The sequence below is a fragment of the Filicampus tigris genome, chromosome 15 (genome assembly GCF_054856515.1).
Source record: "Filicampus tigris isolate MCC_2025a chromosome 15, RoL_Ftig_1.0, whole genome shotgun sequence".
Classification (NCBI taxonomy): Eukaryota; Metazoa; Chordata; class Actinopteri; order Syngnathiformes; family Syngnathidae; genus Filicampus; species Filicampus tigris.
Window position 1 is genome coordinate 16,655,504 of NC_141231.1, and position 16,761 is coordinate 16,672,264.

A 16,761-nucleotide genomic window follows, 5' to 3' on the forward strand; every position below is an offset into this window, starting at 1 on the left:
AATGAATTCAGCCAATGAAAAAGGAGAAAAGGCGGGGCAGTTGTGGTTCTTTTTGTGTCCACACAAGCCATACAGTTTGGTTGAGCTTTGAATGAGGGGCTATCATCCCGGTTGCTCGGCGGTAGCCCATACACTTTAAAGACTCGCTGGACCAATTTAAAATGAAAAGGCTGGATTTATTAACAGGTACCTAAGTGACCACCCAGCTCTCTTTCGCCTGCTCAGTCGGTAAGCATGCCTTAAATAATTAATAACATTTGTTATGGACAAAACATGCAGAAGACCTGTCTTCTGTCGGACAAAGTAGCAAGCTTGCTAGCGATTTTTTTTTTTCGCACTCGCTTTTGAAGCCGAGGGGAGGAGGAGGAGGAGAAGAAGCAGTAATTCCAGGACAAAGAAACTTGAATTCATGTAACATATTGGCACTTTAAAATGTCATAATTCGCCTCTTCGTTTTTGCTGGTTCTCAAAGTCTAGACGGACTCCTTTGCAGCGGAGCTGATTAGCTTATTCTTCCAACCGTGTGAGTGCATGTGTGTTTTTGTGCATGTGTGTGTTTATTATTGTGGGTGGCTGGAGCGAAGAAGTGACATAAACAGACAGTTTCTCACAATGAGATTTGATTTTACAGACACAATACGGCCGCTTATCTTGTCCACAAGGCCCTGCTAGTCGCGATTAGCATTTCATTCTGACATTGTCGCCGTATCAACACGCTTCGAGCTTTTTGTTGTTGTTGTTGTGGAAGGTTCTTCTCCCAACGCAAGGTTTTGTCGGAGCATTGTTGCTTGCCCTTGATGTTTCCCGATCCTTGCATAAAATGATGGGAAATTCGGTGATTAACGGAAAAATAAGTTTCAATATCTTCAGTCTGCAGCTGCACGGCGGTGTTTCGCTCGCTCTTTGTCTGGCATTAAACAATTCCCCCAAGGAGCAATTATTTAAGCTAATCACAAGCTTTAAATATTAACGTTAGTAAAGTGTAGTTCGTTTCAGGTCTGTCGCCTCATTATGTTCGCTCTAAACCATTGAAGCAAATTCTCAGAAGGAGCTCTGACTTTCAGAGGAAGACTCCGAAGTGATCCCTTCCTTCCTGTTTTCAGTGTGCCATTCTCTTTTCGTTTTAAGCCTCGGTGATCCAGTCCTGTAAATTTGACATTGGTATCATTTAGTCCGTTGGTCAGCTTACTCTCACTGCCATGCAGGGGAATTGATTTTGGTGTTAGAATGAGCGCTATAATCGGATGAGGTTACACGTGAAGGTCGCAGAGCACGTCAATACTTAGGGGGGAAAAAAAAAAAAAAACATTTTCAGCGCTGTCTCTCCAAATGGATTTCATAAGTAAACATGCCGGTATTGCTGAAAGAGATTTGAGAAGAAACCCTTGAAGTATGCACAAGTTGACAAAATTCTTGATGGACATATGGACAAATACCTTTTTAAAAATTTTTTTTTATTGCTTAATGCAATTACAGTTGACCCCCACCGAGGTATTGACAGGGCAGCCCAACCGGGAATCCCCTTAAACCATTTTTTTCTAATTGCTTACTGTATGATCCCAAAACACTTAAATTGTTTTAAATGCTTTGGAACTTCAAACATTGCAATAGCCTCAAAATTACAGTAAACAGTTTACAGCTAAGTGCGCAGCGACCTAATGTAAAGTATCTGTACATACATGTCAACAGTTCTGATGATGATGATGATGAGTTACTGTAGCAGGGGAGTTCAGCGTAAAACAATCAACATTTGACTGGAGGATAGGTTCTGTTTCGGTCTGTTGAAATGTCATTACGTGACACCAGTCCGTGGCGTACAAAAGGTTGTGGGCTGCTGTGCAGTTCTGAAAAAATAGCACTCATGTCTTTGATTAATCGCCTTTGATTTGTTTACTACAAAAAAATATTTGTTCTTCAGCCCCTAGCGATTGCTTGTGGAGCGATGGACTCGCACTCATTTTGGGTTATGTCGCTGCTGTAGGAATTGGGAGTGTGTTGTTAAAAGATGGCCCGCTGTACTTGTTGACTCTGAAGTTGTGGACGCGGTGGTGTTGGGGGCATTTTGGTGTTTGGCTGGATGCGTCGTCCGCTTCATGCACGCAGCCGCCTTTATTAACTCCACCAGGGGAAACTCATTGAATGCTGATTTCTTTATTTCCTTTTTCAACATGCAGCCCCTGGTTGTCGTGGTTACAAAATCTGTACTTGACACTCTATAAGAAAGACAAACCAGCAAACATCTTGGAAGTGATAAACCAAAAGAAAAACCTATTATGGAAATCGGGTGTTGCTTTTTTGTGTGTGCTTGTTTTTGTGGCGTGGCATAAAATTACTTTTAAGTGGCCTGCGTACAAATTATAGCACCCTTAAAATTCCATTTAATTGTAGAAGCTTTGGAGGCAATCCAGCACTTAAACAATTTCTGTAACTCAATGAGGCTTCTGCATTCGTCGACAGTAAGCTATATTTTGACCTTTTCCGTGTAAAGAAACTGTTCCAACTGCCTCCTATCAAAGGTGTTCAATAGGGTTTAGATCAGGTCATTTCAAAATGATCCTTTGTTTTGTTCTTTGCCGTTCTTTGGTGTTTTACTGTGACTTTTGGGCGTTTATCCAATGGACGACCTTTGACCTGTTGGCTTTTGCTCCAGAATGCCATGAAAGTCTGGAGATGTCATTGCACCCTGCACAGATTCAAGACACCCAGAGCGGGATTTAGCGAAGCAACCCCAAAAGATACCCGCACGTCTCTTGCGTCACAGTTGGTTCTTAGGCGCTGTGTTGTTTTTTTCTTTCTGTGCTTTGTTTTCGCACCAGTAAACAGAGCTGTGCACAAGCTTTGTCTCATCTTTCCAAAGGACATTCTCCCAGAAGCTTTGTGGCTTAGCAATATTCACCGTGGCAAAGTCTCATCATGGTCAAATGGTTTCAGAGACCATCGTGGGATTTTTTTTTTTTTTCTCCCTTTCTTTAACCGAACAGTGTGAGTGCGTTTTCTCCACGTGCGTAAAAAGTTAACCGAGGCACCATGTTTGACCCTGCAGCCGGCCCAGGTTTAATGCGGTCTGACACTGCTCAGCTTTAGCAAGAGAAGGTTAACTCTGGTTTTGATAATGGGATAGGTACCTTTGTATGGGATTAGCGTTTGATTAGTATCAGCATCAACACAGAAGATTTGTCACCTCTGTTAAGATGGCTTAGGTTTTAGAGGCTGACCTAGTAACCGAAAGCTACCCTGTGTATCGACACAAGTATTTTATTTGGACAAACCAACAGGCCCGCACACAAATTGCCAATATGCCTTCTTGATCCCCCCCCCCCCCCCCATCACTGTTATTTATTTATATTATTTTTTTAACATTTACATGTGTCCTTTGTCCCCTTCTGTATTTCAGGATTAGTTGGATGCTCCGCTTTCTGCTCCCCTGCATTTGCACATTCCATGTAATATTGTCTAATACTCCAATTCTAATATTTTCTGGCCTTTTCCTCAATACTAATGACTTAAATTGGACTACGAGACAAAATACCCCATGTATATTCTCTCTTTGTCCTTTTATTTCCTGAAGGATTTTAGAAATACAGCCTAACGGCTTTAAATCCCCCCCCCCCCCCTCCCTTGTTCCCTTTACATCAGATTAAGAGGCTAACTCAAAACACTCACGTACACAACGTACATACAACATGTCCTCCATACTACCCTTCACTCCCCCGGTGGTGAAGCGGCTGCTGGGGTGGAAGAAGACTCCGGCAGGAGGCGGAGGGGCAGGAGGTGGGATTGGAGGAGTAGGGGAGCAGAACGGAGGCGGGCAGGAGGAGAAATGGTGTGAAAAAGCTGTCAAGAGCCTGGTGAAGAAGCTGAAGAAGACGGGGCAGCTGGATGAGCTGGAAAAAGCCATCAGCACGCAGAACATCAACACAAAGTGTGTCACCATACCCAGGTGAGATGGGAATGCACACACGCAAACGCTGTATTATATTTGTACTCAAAACATAGCCTAGCGCCGCCGGGGATGAATCAAAACAATTACTGCCAAAGTCAAACACCCCTAAAGTGATACAATTGATTTTGTTTCTATGAGCTTGAAATCCGAGCAACTATGCTCGAATGGGTTGTTTTTGACTTTGGGGGTTCCATCCAATCTAGTTAGACGGAACCACTAATCAATGAAGCGACTGACCACACAGCATACGTGACCGTGTAGTTAAACACTTGTCTCGACACTGCCGACTCGCAGGAAAGACGCAAAGTTGTGCAACCAAAGTCCACTTCTTCATTCGGGTCACAAAGGTTAACCTTAAAGGAGAAGTGAAACCGGAGTGGCGGAAAACCACAAATCTCGCACGTGAAACCATCAAGCGTCCGTTGTTGACATTGTCAGTTTTAATAATGAAACTTTTGCTTCATCGTTTAGATATTTGCTTCTTTTCAGCTGAGTGTCGGGGCCAAACACACAGACTTAAATGACGGCAATGCACCTTAAACATCATTTGCCAACTGACAGTGAAGAAAAAAAAACACAAGAAGAAAAAAAAAAAAAACAAGTTGGCATCATGGCAAGTTCAGCACCTATAAGACCGGCCGGCTTCATTTAAATCCGCTGTGTGGGAACATTTCGTGGGGAGTTGAAATATTTATCAAAAGTGCTCGAGCCTCATTCCCAAGTCCCCGCTGCGTACGTTTGCCTCGGTGTTTCCTGCCGAGCCGTTGCCGATGTTGCGCAAGCAAGAGACGGATTGACTTGCCGTACCATTGAACGTTATCTCTGAAAATGTAGACACCTTGTTAAATGTTAAAATAGAGTTAAGCTTGAGTACCGTTAAGCTGGGATCTGCATCTTCTACCAAGTTATCGCATGTAGTTCTAAATGTGACTATGTTGAACAAATTGTTACTTGCACTGATATCTTCTAAAATAAATGAAAGGAAAACTCGATATATGCTTTTGGGACATTTTGCTGCTTTTCCTGTTATAGCGAACAGTGACCCCCTAAAACTGAGGTACGTACCAACTTTTGTGAACCATTACACCCCTAATACAAAGAATGTAATATTTAATTCCTCCTCTTTGCGAATTGCTGTCTTTGCTTCATCTTTCGCTGTCGCAGAGCCGCAATGCTACACTTGATTTTTATCTTCCGTTGTGGATTGTACCCGCCTTTTGAAACTTTTATCTGGACCTAAACAGTGTCAGGGGAGCTCGCCCAGGAACATGCGATTATTGGCGCCTATCACTCTGCCACGGATCTCCAGTTTAGGGAGATAATTTTGCTGCTCGCAGTAACATTTAATGTGTGTAACTGCTATTTAAATGTAACCTAACACTCCACCTTCACTCGAGTTATTATTTGGGCCTCGCACATGAAGCGATTTAGACCGTAAGGAAAGACTCGACAAGTAAACTAGCTTAGCGGACAGAAGAAAGTTTTTTTTTTTTTCTTTTTTTTGGGTCAAAGATATTCCAGCACCAAACCATTTTCTGTTCCTCACCAGAGGGATGTGAGAGTAATAACTGAAGTGTTGCGGATAAGCTGCTGGTGCTTTTCAGATTCCCGTTGTTGTCAGTTTTAGATGTCGATTAAAAAAAAAAAAAAAAAAAAAAATCTGCTATTATCCTTATGCTTCGCGGTATGATGTCTGATCCCATCCTTGAGATGCTGTAACTGTTACCTTATCACGGCTCAGTTGGTTGTGCGGCATTTTGTTTCCCTTATTGCACAGCTACTTTTACTATGCTTGCGCACCATGTGCACTTACACTAAAGGGTTGTTTTTGAAACGCGTGAGTCATCTCACCACAGAGAACTTTCAGATGTGGGTGCATGTGGAATTGTTGGGAGGAAACAGGTGTCGGTTTCTGTTCGAATGGAGAAAAAAAAAAAAAAATGTTATGGAGCAAGTGTGTGAAAGATCACAAGCATGGGTGGGATCCTTAATTGTTAAGTTTCAGTGCTTTGCATGCGAAAAAAGGAGTGGGTAGTAGTGTCTGCGTGCATGTGTTGCGTCAGTCGTAAACCATACACAGCACGTTTACACCAACTGTCTTATGTTGTTTCATTATTTTTTTTTAATGTGGTCTTGTCTTACTCTTTCCAATTTGAACAGTCATTTGCATCTCTTTCTTTTTTCATGTCTTTTTTGGGGGGAGGGGAGGGGCTGAAGTGATTGTTTTGCGTGCAACATAATAATGTTGCCCAGATGTCCTTTTCTTAGAAACAATATAGCGGAACACATTGCAAATTATGTGATCATGTGTCAACATACGTTGCAAGAGTTTATTTGAATGGGGCGACACGAAAACGAGTCAAGTTATTTTATGGGATGTCATGTTTGTTTTCATAGGATGACATTTTGACAATTGCTCAAAACGGTTTGCTCACGAGACTTACTATTTTTTAAAGCAAATTTCTTCTGCTTCGCATTCTGTCAAGTTGGCATTTTTTTTTCATGATAATCCCGTGAGCCTCTTGGATTTATAAGTGAGGGGTTATTTTTAATTTGTGTCTCCATTTGTAATAAGAGGCCAACCGTTTACGTATCTGTAATTTCATCCTACTTATTTGGAATGGGACATCACACATTTACTGTCTGTTTGCTTTTATTTTTCTCATTTGGTTTGCTCATGTCCTGTATGTGTGTGTTTGTGTGTGTGTGTGTGTGTGTGTGTTTGTGTGTATGATTGCATGTGTGTGTCTATAGCAATTGCTCAGATCTATGGGGTCTAGGGTCAGGCCACATGATAGAGCAGTGGGACTCTTCAGGCATGTACGGATACCCTGACCACAACAGGTGAATACACTCGCACAAATTCTGCTTTATTGGGGTGAGCGGGGAGGGGGGGGATAGTGCTTTAAAGCCCACCATGCCATACTGTTTGGCCATTTTTTTTTTCACCTGACAATTACAAAAAAAAAAAAAAAAGTTAATAATTAACATTCTACGGTCTGTTTTCCACTGGTTACATGTCATTTAGGAAATTTGAACGTAACTTACCAAAACATGAAATGGAAATTAAAGCTCTTTACAGAGCATAATGTAATCAATCGTGTGATACCAAATGAAGTGACGGAGCGTCAGCTATAGTTAAAAACGCGTTCCATTGTGAACAGTTTGGAGTGTTCAGTGTCTCAAAATTGCTGCATTATATACATTTGAAGTCTTGCAATGTGAACATTACACAAATTCACTCCCGCTTAATAGCTTACACTAGGAATTACGTGACGCACTTGGTCTGGGTCGTTTGGTTGGATCCTTGTTTCTCGACATTAGATTACGAAATTGCAAAAAATGCTTTCAGGTCGCTGGATGGGCGTCTTCAGGTGTCTCATCGTAAGGGCCTGCCGCACGTCATCTATTGTCGCCTATGGAGATGGCCCGACCTTCACAGCCACCATGAGCTGCGGGCCATTGACAACTGTCAGTATGCCTTCAACCTCAAGAAGGAGGAAGTGTGTGTCAACCCTTATCATTACCAGAGGGTGGAGACGCCGGGTAATGATCTCTTTTGGAGTCGATTTTAAATGCGGGACTAGCATGTACTGCTTGCGCTCATCATCAGGCTGCCATCAAAATGACGCTTTCAATGCCAGGGATCATTGCCGATGAAAAGTTCATGTTTTTTTTTGTTATTTTTTGCGCTGCACAAGGCCTACATCTGCATGGAAAAAGACTAATGCCGTTTTTGTGTCTTATTTCCACAGTGCTGCCCCCAGTTTTGGTGCCCCGCCATACAGAGATCCTGACGGAGCTTCCGCCTCTAGATGACTTTACAAACTCAATCCCTGAAAACACCAATTTCCCAGCTGGCATAGATCCTCCTAATAACTACATACCAGGTCTGTAAGCAGGGCAACCCCTGCTGTATCAAATATGGTGCATGCTCAAGGTTTTCATTTCAGACTAGTGATGTGGATCAAAATCAGACTGGCAAAACCCAGTCACTGGCTTGCCAAATTCTTTCTTACCAGATTCTGAATAAATGATATCTTTGACTGAACTCTCAGCCTAACTTTTTTTAAACTCATTCAATCCCAAAGACATATTTATGTCTTTTCACAGCTCTTTGTTACAGTTCTAGCTGTTATGAAATGCGCCATATAAATAAAATTCGATTGCATATCTGCAAGTCTTAAACCTACACGCCGATCTGACTCTAATCATGTCTGCCACCTCATTTGCACACCTGGATTTACATTTTTATGCATGCATAATGATTTTACAGAGACTCCCCCGCCTGGCTACATTAGTGAAGATGGCGAGGCTAGTGACCAGCAGATGAATCAAAGTATGGAATCAGGTAGGCTAGTTTTATTTGGTCACGAAAAAGAAACGAAAAGGGGTGTGTGTTTTGAAATTGCACCTAACAATAAGCATATTAACAAGTGTTTGCATCTCTGTATGTGTGTCGTGTTAGGCTCACCAGCAGAACTGTCACCTAACACGTTGTCACCTGTCAGCCACGGCCTGGGTAAATCTGTTATTTTTCTTTGTAGATTTCCTTCCATTCTTTTTGGTTATTGAATTTCCTTTCTGGGGATCATTAAAGGATTATCCAATTGGTTGGGGCGCATTTAATAAGTAATAGATAAACTAAACCAAGTCTTTTTTTTTTTTAATCTTGTTACATGAACAGCTTTTTAATACTGTATTCAATTGTACTGTAGTGAAACTTAACAGGAAATAGGAACACCAATTCCAAATTGAAATCTAATTATTACGCGTTTTTCCCAACAGACCTTCAGCCGGTAACCTACAGTGAACCAGCTTTCTGGTGCTCTATAGCCTACTATGAGCTCAACCAGCGTGTTGGAGAAACATTCCATGCTTCGCAGCCTTCTCTGACTGTGGATGGCTTCACCGACCCCTCCAACTCTGAACGCTTTTGCCTTGGACTTCTCAGCAACGTCAACAGGAACGCAACTGTCGAAATGACGAGGAGGCATATAGGTAGGGATGGGTACCCTTCACATTTGAACCGGTCTGGTTCTGATGACGGCTACCGGGGAATTTTGCAGTGAACTTAAACAGTAATACAAAGATAAACGCTCATTTATTTATCTGGGAAGAAGATGAAGATTAATAATAATTGTATTTGTGTTTACTAGTCTTGGTTCCTTGTGCGGTTGTTTTTCAAGAGCATTAATGCCCACCGCATGCCACACGATGCGTTCAAACCCATCTTCGACCGGCCCATAGCAAAAAATGACAGTTGGGAGAGGACCTGAACGAGGATAGAGAGAATCATTGGGATCATATTAAACATTTGAATGTAATGATTATCTTGTATCCCTTTTTCCTTCCAATATAACCTGCAGGTCGTGGAGTGAGGTTGTATTACATCGGAGGAGAGGTGTTTGCTGAGTGCCTCAGCGACAGTGCCATTTTTGTCCAGAGTCCCAACTGCAACCAGCGATACGGGTGGCACCCTGCCACAGTCTGCAAGATACCTCCAGGTGTTTACTCCTAAAGAGTGTTCCTTTTTACTCTGCTTAAAATGATCCTGTTAACTAAACTCAACCTCCTGTGGATTTTTTTTTGTCTTTCACATAAATCACCCAAAACTGTCCTCCTATCGGAACAAAAAAAAAAAAAGTCCCGTAAAAAGTCAAAGGTAAAATAAAATGCACTCACAGACTTAATCTTGTGATACTGGCTGATATGGGGGCAATTGGTGAGGTACGCTGACCGTTCCCGACCGTAATATGTTGCATTATGACAGCTTAATTGCAAGGTAAGGTAAGCTTTATTTATATAGCACATTTAATACACAAGGTGGTTGTTTACATGATTAAAAGTACATGTAAAAGCAATTAAAAAAAAGGACAAAAGAAATTTGAAAACAAAGTATAGAAATAAAAGACTGTACGGTGTAAGAAAGAAAAACTTTCTTACTCCATAGTAGGCATAAGGAAAAAGGATCGATCGTTTCACTTTTTCACTTCCCCTCTTGGTGTCCAAAATATGTGTGACATTCAAAGCGCATTTTCTCCCACTAACTTTTCCCCTTCTATTGGATTGCTAGCATATACTACAACTAATCTATGTTCTGTCAATGTCTCAAAATGACATTGATGAGATAATTGCAAAAGCAAAAGACAGTCTAAGTAGCACGTTGCAGCAGAATCTAAGAAAAAAAACTTGCTAAATTGTAATTACACGATGATGATCTCCCTTTTGATGATGAGTGAAACCGTTCCTTTTGGAAAAAGAAAGCCCTCCAGCAAGAACAACCGATGCTCCCCACAACATGACTTGTTTTTCCTCAGACTCTCACCCACACAGGCTGACTAATCTGCATCCATGCAATTTTGAACATTTCATTCTTGGCTATGGCAGCAGCGTGAACGGTGTCATTCTGCGGCGCACATTTGTGTCTGAGGCAAAAGTAAGCGTCGCGTGGAGATGTCAGGGTCTGCGCTGGCAGCCTTGTGAATAATCTCCCATCATGCAGCGCCCCCAAGTTTTCACAGCACAGCAGCTTGTCACATCAACATTTGTTTTGAAAGCATGTTGCCAAATGAACTTCTTTCTTTGTGTTTATTTTGCAAATACAGTATGGCGGCGGGCGCGTTTTGAGCAGTGCAAATCAGATGGAAGACTAATCCCTAATCTTTCACTTCCAGGCTGTAATCTGAAGATTTTTAACAACCAGGAGTTTGCCGCTCTGCTGGCGCAATCTGTCAATCAGGGCTTCGAGGCGGTCTACCAACTCACCAGGATGTGTACCATCAGGATGAGCTTCGTCAAAGGATGGGGTGCCGAGTACAGGTGAGTGCATCTCCGTATCAATGAGGAGCGACCTCAAACAGCATTCAACAGAAAGTCATTATTTTTATTTGCAGTAAGAATACAACCTTATCATCACTAATCAGGGTTAATGTAGTGTTTTGGTTGCGTTTCACTGTTAACACTGGTCGGCCATTTGTAATTTCGTGGTTTGCATAGCTGACGTGCCGCCAGGGTCATTCCACGCTCAATTTCGTGTTCATAATCGCCCTAATCCACTTGTATGACCAGGCTAGGCCAGGACAGGGTGTAGTCAACCATTTGCCGTATACCGGGATGGGTTTCCGACCCCTGCTGTGACCCCCAGGAGGATAAAACGGTACACAATAAGGGTGCACGAACCTCTCAAATGTATTTATAGAGCACTTTGAAAACAACTGATGCTGCATCCAAAGTGCTGTACGCGAAATGATAATGAGACATGAAAACGACGACAGTTGATAAATTCATAACATAGAAAAACAGTCAACACACCAAAACAAGGGAGAGTCCAAGCGTGTGCGGTGTCCTGTCATCTAAAACCAACTGGGGAAAAGGCTTCAGCTCTTCTGCCACCTGATGAGAACAAGCATATAGAAAATGGATGCTGCATCAATTCCTTCAGGAGACAGCGCCCAGCTCATAATTGAATATACGTACTGTAAATTGCACCTTAAACATTAGCCATGTGCATCTGCTGTTGGTCTATTGTACTCCACTTGATTTGAACAGTAATGCTCTGTACTGTAAACAAGGATTAAGCTGAAGCTTGTTTCTACTCCCGTGTGCTGCGCACATGTACAAATCCCTATTATATTCTTCTTTTGTTGTAAAATGTGCACGATCACAGGACATTTGTCCGTCCGTCTGGCCGTCTAAGCGTCCACCCAGCAAACATCTGCTCTGTCCCTGGCGCGGTTATTGTGTTGTAACCTCCCAGCCGCCAGACTGCACAGTCAGTGGGGGTGTTTTGCTTTGTTGCCATTGGTCGGCCTTAAGCTGCCATGGAGCCTGCCGGTGGCCCCGCTGCTCAGGCCGACAGCGGTCAGCTCTGTTTAATCATTTGATCAGGACTTTGTCAATGAGTTACCGCCCAAAGTATTTTTAAGTTGTCAATTTGAACTGAACTGCTTGCTGGACACGCTTGGAAAATGGTTTGAATTCCGATGGATCAAACGTTGCAAGTTGACACAGTCATATAAACCAAGGATCCGCTGAATATGCATTCACGATATGATTGTAATTTATGGGAAGATGGCGTTGTGCTATGAAAAACGTGAACACTTTTTTGTTTTGCAACCTACTATAACCGTACTCCATCCAAAGTCAAGTACTTTCCGAACTTGAAAAGTATGTTCCGGATGACGCAAAACTAACTGTTTTGGGCAGAACGCGGCACACACAGGAAGGCTCACTTGGTTACTGCTAAACTGAACGTTTTTTTCATCCCTTCAAGCTTCTAAAGCGCTCACTTCATTTGAGTCACCTAAATTGGAACCTATCCGAGCTGACATTGGGATACACAGGGCACATAGACCAAAACAATCATTCACACCGGCTTCCTCCTCCAACCGTCCCCAAAAAAAAAAACACTGCTGGCCCAAAGTCAGCTGGGTTGGGTTCTATCCGACCCTGAGAGTAAAGGTGAGGGAGATTATTTAAATTAAAAGTAGAAGCAATGACGTAATGTACGCACACACTTAGATGCATGGCACCCACACACACTACTAAATACTACTACTTCTACTAAATAGCCTGCGAATAGTGTATAGTTTGTCAAATGTAAAATTGTTACACTGAAGAGAGTCTAATCTTTCATTTGGTATTTTCTGTGTTTAGTCACTAAATATTCTGTGAGATTTGAAAGGTCAATGAAAGTCAGAATGGTCCAAATTGGTTGTCACTCAAGAGCTTCTCTGTTTTTGAAAATGGCTAGCATTGAAAGAGCTGAACGGAAGGATCATTTTCTCCTGGCAATTATAAACGCGTTTGCGTTTTGTCATTGTTGACGAGCACGCCGTTAATACGTTCTTAACCTTAAGCTGTCTTTGATCCCTTCAGACGCCAGACAGTCACCAGCACTCCCTGTTGGATCGAGCTGCACCTCAATGGCCCCCTCCAGTGGTTGGACAAGGTGCTGACCCAGATGGGTTCCCCCTCAGTGCGCTGCTCCAGTATGTCCTAAACGACGTCTGGCTGCCGCAGAAGAAACTTAACATTAGACAACATTCAACCAGCATCTTAAAGGAGTACACCATGATGGAGTAACGTCATTAAGACGAGAAGAAAAATGCATACAACGGACATCAAGGATGAGAGAATTGAGTGTGCAGTAGTGGAATGTAAAACATCACAGTGAGCCTGGTTATTACTTTTTACATCTGTCGGATCAACCTCAGGCTGACATTCCAATCACCATGGACCTAATAACTGAAGTCGCTCCGCATATCCCAAATGACAAGAGTGGCGTCCGTTCACGTTTCAGGTATTTGACTGAGGTGCTGAACCCCCGACTCAAGACAACAGACGGCCTCTGTTGGGGGAAATTGAGTCTCTCGCTCTCGCTCACCAGTTACACCGTTGCCTCCTCACTGCCTCGCCACCACGCCACAAGCTGGATTCAGTGTTAAGAGTTTTCGTTTACACACGCTTGACTCGCAGTCCGACTGCCACGCTCTGGATTCAATGTTCACGGAGCGTTTTTCCGTTTCAGTGACCAAAGTACTGTTCTGTTTCTTGGTCAAGACTTGCCCCCTTTCTCTCAGTCCACAGCGTGCGTGATTGCAAAAGTTAAAATCAGTTAACTGACCCTGACACACACTCACACACACACACACACCCTAGCTGTCACTCAATTGCATGTGTGCTGAGTGCGTTTGTGGGATTATTTAATTTAAAAGTTGGTGTTCCCCCCCCAGCGTAGACAACGGCAAGAGCACAAGTCGGCACCCTCTTTCTCTTGTTTCTTTACTCTGTTCTATGCCCGTTCCAGTATCTTCTCTGTACTAAAAGGAGTTGTGGTAGGATATAGCGTTAAATAATTGTGCAGGAAGAGAACGTGGTCTATGCCGCCCCCAGCTGTCAGACAGTCAAAAATACATGTGACACCAGTATGCATTCTGCTAGTCTCTCGATTATTATGCTTGAACTGATGCATGGTTTCCCCCATTTATCAATAACGCATTGATAAGAAGAGTCCTACAATGTGGGATTTTGCAAAAAAAAAAAAATTGCCTCGACATTATAATTGCACTGCCCCAATTTATGCACCCCTTATTGTCACGACGAAAAAGTTGCCTTTAATGTAAAATACAACAAAATAAATGCTTTTAAATTGTACAGATAGGAATGTTGAAATCCCCAATAGCATATTTTTGGAATAGTCACTATAGAGTCATTTATTGTCTGAATTGGCATCTTATGGAGTAAGCACTCATTTGATTTCAAGTGGTCTTGTCCTCGCCTGGTACAACATTTTAGAGTCCAAACGTTTTACAACTAAAATCTATTTAAGCTTTAAAATTAAACCAAGCAATTATACTGCACAGTTATTTGTGGTTTTAGTCTTTTGTTTTTGTATATTGATTAAAAAAAAAGAATATATATATATATATCTATACAAATGAATATGTTTAAATTCTTCACTGCTTTGCCCGATGAAATGATTGATTTGACAAGTATGCAATATAGGATGTAAAAGCTTAGTGATGGGAAATGAAGCTTCAATTTTGCTTCATGAACCAGTTGTTCTATTTTTTTGGACTCCTCTAGATGTCACTGTTGGTTTAAAGAAAGGTGTTCAATGGCAAGTCGGTGTCCTTTCAGCCCAATGTGGAACAGATTTCCATCTCGAGTCCAAAAATACAACTGGTTCATGAACCAAATTTGAAGCCTCATTTTCCCATCACTAAAGTGTCACTTGGCCTTCCACTAAAAACTAGCGAAAATGATCATTGCCCCGAATAGCAACTTTGTATTTTTCTTTACTTCCCCAAGAAAGAGATTTGATTGAAAATACTTTGCAAAACACATTTTATCTATGAAATGTAACACCTCTTGAAAAAGCTGGTTCCTTGGACCATTACTGAAAATCCCCTGTGCTGTCCCAAAGACTAAATGCAAGTTTGTACAAAAAAAAAAAAAATTACCACAGCTGACAAAAACCTAATGGCTACAATTTCCAATATGTGATGGTTGCTTTGCGTTGAAATCCTCAAAACACACCAGAATTCATCCACCATCCCAAAAGTTTGACTCTCTACAGTTGATATTACGTGTTTTATTTTGTTTTCCTCTTAAGTTGTCATGGGTTCAAACCAGCAGTTGAGCAATACAGAATCACATTTCATTAGCTGTTCTTCTTTTTGCTGAGAGTTCAGATGGTGAATTGATTGAATTCTAGTGTTGTCTTATCTAAAACATAGGAGCAACATTCCGGTTTGCGGTCCTAAGTGTCCGCGTTGCGTTGTGTGTGTTTACATGCACGGGTTGGTTTCCTCATAACCGCGCAGAGACCAGTGTTGCTTGCGTGTGCCCCAACAGTGAGCACGCAAGCACAATGTCATGATCAGCGGGACATGTAAATATGGTGTTTGTCTCGCTACATCCTGGTGTCACATTCCACATTCATTGTTTACTTCGAACAACAGACCGACGCGTTTCGTAAATGGTGCGTGTAAACACAAACGGCGATGTATATTCACATGCGGACCAAGTTGAATGAATGATTTGACCTTTTTCATTTAGGGCGGCCTTTATATGATGTTTTGATCCAGTTGAATAATTTCTGTCTGGATGGATCAATTGAAATCATACTCACTTGTACATAAACTGAACGAGCCCGTGGCTGTTATGTTTATCTATGTATCTGTTTCATGTCTTTTTTTTGTTTTCTTTTTTTTTTTTTTTCTTTTTTACTTTTTTAGGGAATACTGGACTTCTCAATGCCAAGGTCAGTACAGATGAAAATGTAGTTTCCTTAAGGTTGTTGTATCAGTGACACATACAGTGTTTTGTTCTATGCATTGACATCAGATTGTTCAGATTGTATTCGCAGAAGTATTGTCAATACATAGTTCAGTACAGTAGGTGTTTCCCCTGTTGATTAGATTATTACCACTGTGTGCATATTGCCAGGTTCCAGCAAGCCTTTGTGTTTTTTTGTTCTTGAAACGAGTGCCACCTTGTTCTGCAGTTGGCTTTTTCCCCACTTCCCGAAAATCGGTTTTGCTAAGGGAGAACGAACTGAGGCTTTCTGAAGGGCACATCTACACACATTCTTGTTACGGATCACCTCTTGTTTTTCTTTTTTTCTGTGAAGGACAGGTGTGGATTCCCAAACGAGCCTCTCTTTTTCTTTAGCAAACTACTCTGCAGGGGAAAGTTGCTTCTTGTCACTAGTGATGTTATTGTATAGTTGTTGTTACTTTAATTTTCTTTATATGCTATTTTTATTTCTCTCTGTGTCTCTCTCGCTCTCTCTGCTTTCCACTAAAGCATATCCCGTTTGGCAAATAAGCTGTACGGATATCTGTCCTCTTCAAACACTGAACTTCATACACGTTCCAAGTATGAACGAGCAACTTCTGGCTGTGTACACTAATAAAACTGTTATGATTCAATTTAAAGTGTGTGTTAGTGTTACATGTGTTGAGTGACAGTCAGAGGAACTGTCATTTGACTATTCGGAGGACACTGATTATAATTATCTACAAGCTGGACTAGTCGCCGGCCAATCACACAGAACGTTAAATGATCTGTTTTTTAAATTAAAATTACAATGTGTAGAATTCAGTGTCATCTAGTGGTCAACTAATAGAATGCAACCCTAAGATGGAAGCGCGGGCCTTTTGAAGCAGACCCACTACGGTGCCTCCGAGAGACCGCACGTCGCAAGCCTACCAACAGTTTCATCAGCAGAGGTGAAAGAAAAATGACCTCACAAGCGACTTGTATTCCCCCAAGTCATGAAGTAAGTGCATTGCAATTGTTACACATAT

The 16,761-nt window shown here is 41.9% G+C and overlaps 2 protein-coding genes across 4 annotated transcripts in view; both read left to right on the forward strand.

Moving 5' to 3' along the window:
- Nucleotides 1–66: 66 nt before the first annotated feature.
- Nucleotides 67–16,383, forward strand: smad2 (SMAD family member 2). Of its 3 annotated transcripts, XM_086052940.1 has the most exons (12): nucleotides 67–228; nucleotides 3,395–3,443; nucleotides 3,637–3,940; nucleotides 6,698–6,787; nucleotides 7,296–7,489; nucleotides 7,699–7,833; nucleotides 8,220–8,294; nucleotides 8,412–8,465; nucleotides 8,732–8,944; nucleotides 9,313–9,450; nucleotides 10,621–10,765; nucleotides 12,824–16,383. In XM_086052940.1, the coding sequence occupies exons 3-12, from the start codon at nucleotides 3,684–3,686 to the stop codon at nucleotides 12,945–12,947; spliced, it is 1,425 nt and encodes a 474-aa protein (XP_085909066.1). In that variant the 5' UTR covers nucleotides 67–228; nucleotides 3,395–3,443; nucleotides 3,637–3,683; the 3' UTR covers nucleotides 12,948–16,383. The 3 variants fall into 3 exon arrangements, with proteins under 3 accessions (XP_085909066.1, XP_085909068.1, XP_085909067.1); XM_086052941.1 differs by lacking the exon at nucleotides 67–228 and adding an exon at nucleotides 353–523 and having other exon boundaries at nucleotides 3,395–3,940; XM_086052942.1 differs by lacking the exon at nucleotides 6,698–6,787 and having other exon boundaries at nucleotides 3,395–3,940.
- Nucleotides 16,384–16,616: 233 nt separating this feature from the next.
- The window catches only part of skor2 (SKI family transcriptional corepressor 2), an 82,620-nt gene continuing 82,475 nt past the window's right edge, over nucleotides 16,617–16,761 (forward strand). The window contains exon 1 of the mRNA XM_086052937.1: nucleotides 16,617–16,733. The gene's annotated coding sequence lies outside the window, so the exon portion shown is untranslated. The remainder of the gene's footprint in view (nucleotides 16,734–16,761) is intronic.

What these genes read in the sequence shown, in the direction of transcription:
- smad2 (XM_086052940.1), top strand. Translation starts at nt 3,684, where the DNA reads ATGTCCTCCATACTACCCTTCACTCCCCCGGTGGTGAAGCGGCTGCTG. An exon ending in GAATCAAAGTATGGAATCAG is followed by an intron (nt 8,295 to 8,411) that starts GTAGGCTAGTTT and finishes GTGTCGTGTTAG; the next exon opens with GCTCACCAGCAGAACTGTCA. An exon ending in GGATGGGGTGCCGAGTACAG is followed by an intron (nt 10,766 to 12,823) that starts GTGAGTGCATCT and finishes TGATCCCTTCAG; the next exon opens with ACGCCAGACAGTCACCAGCA.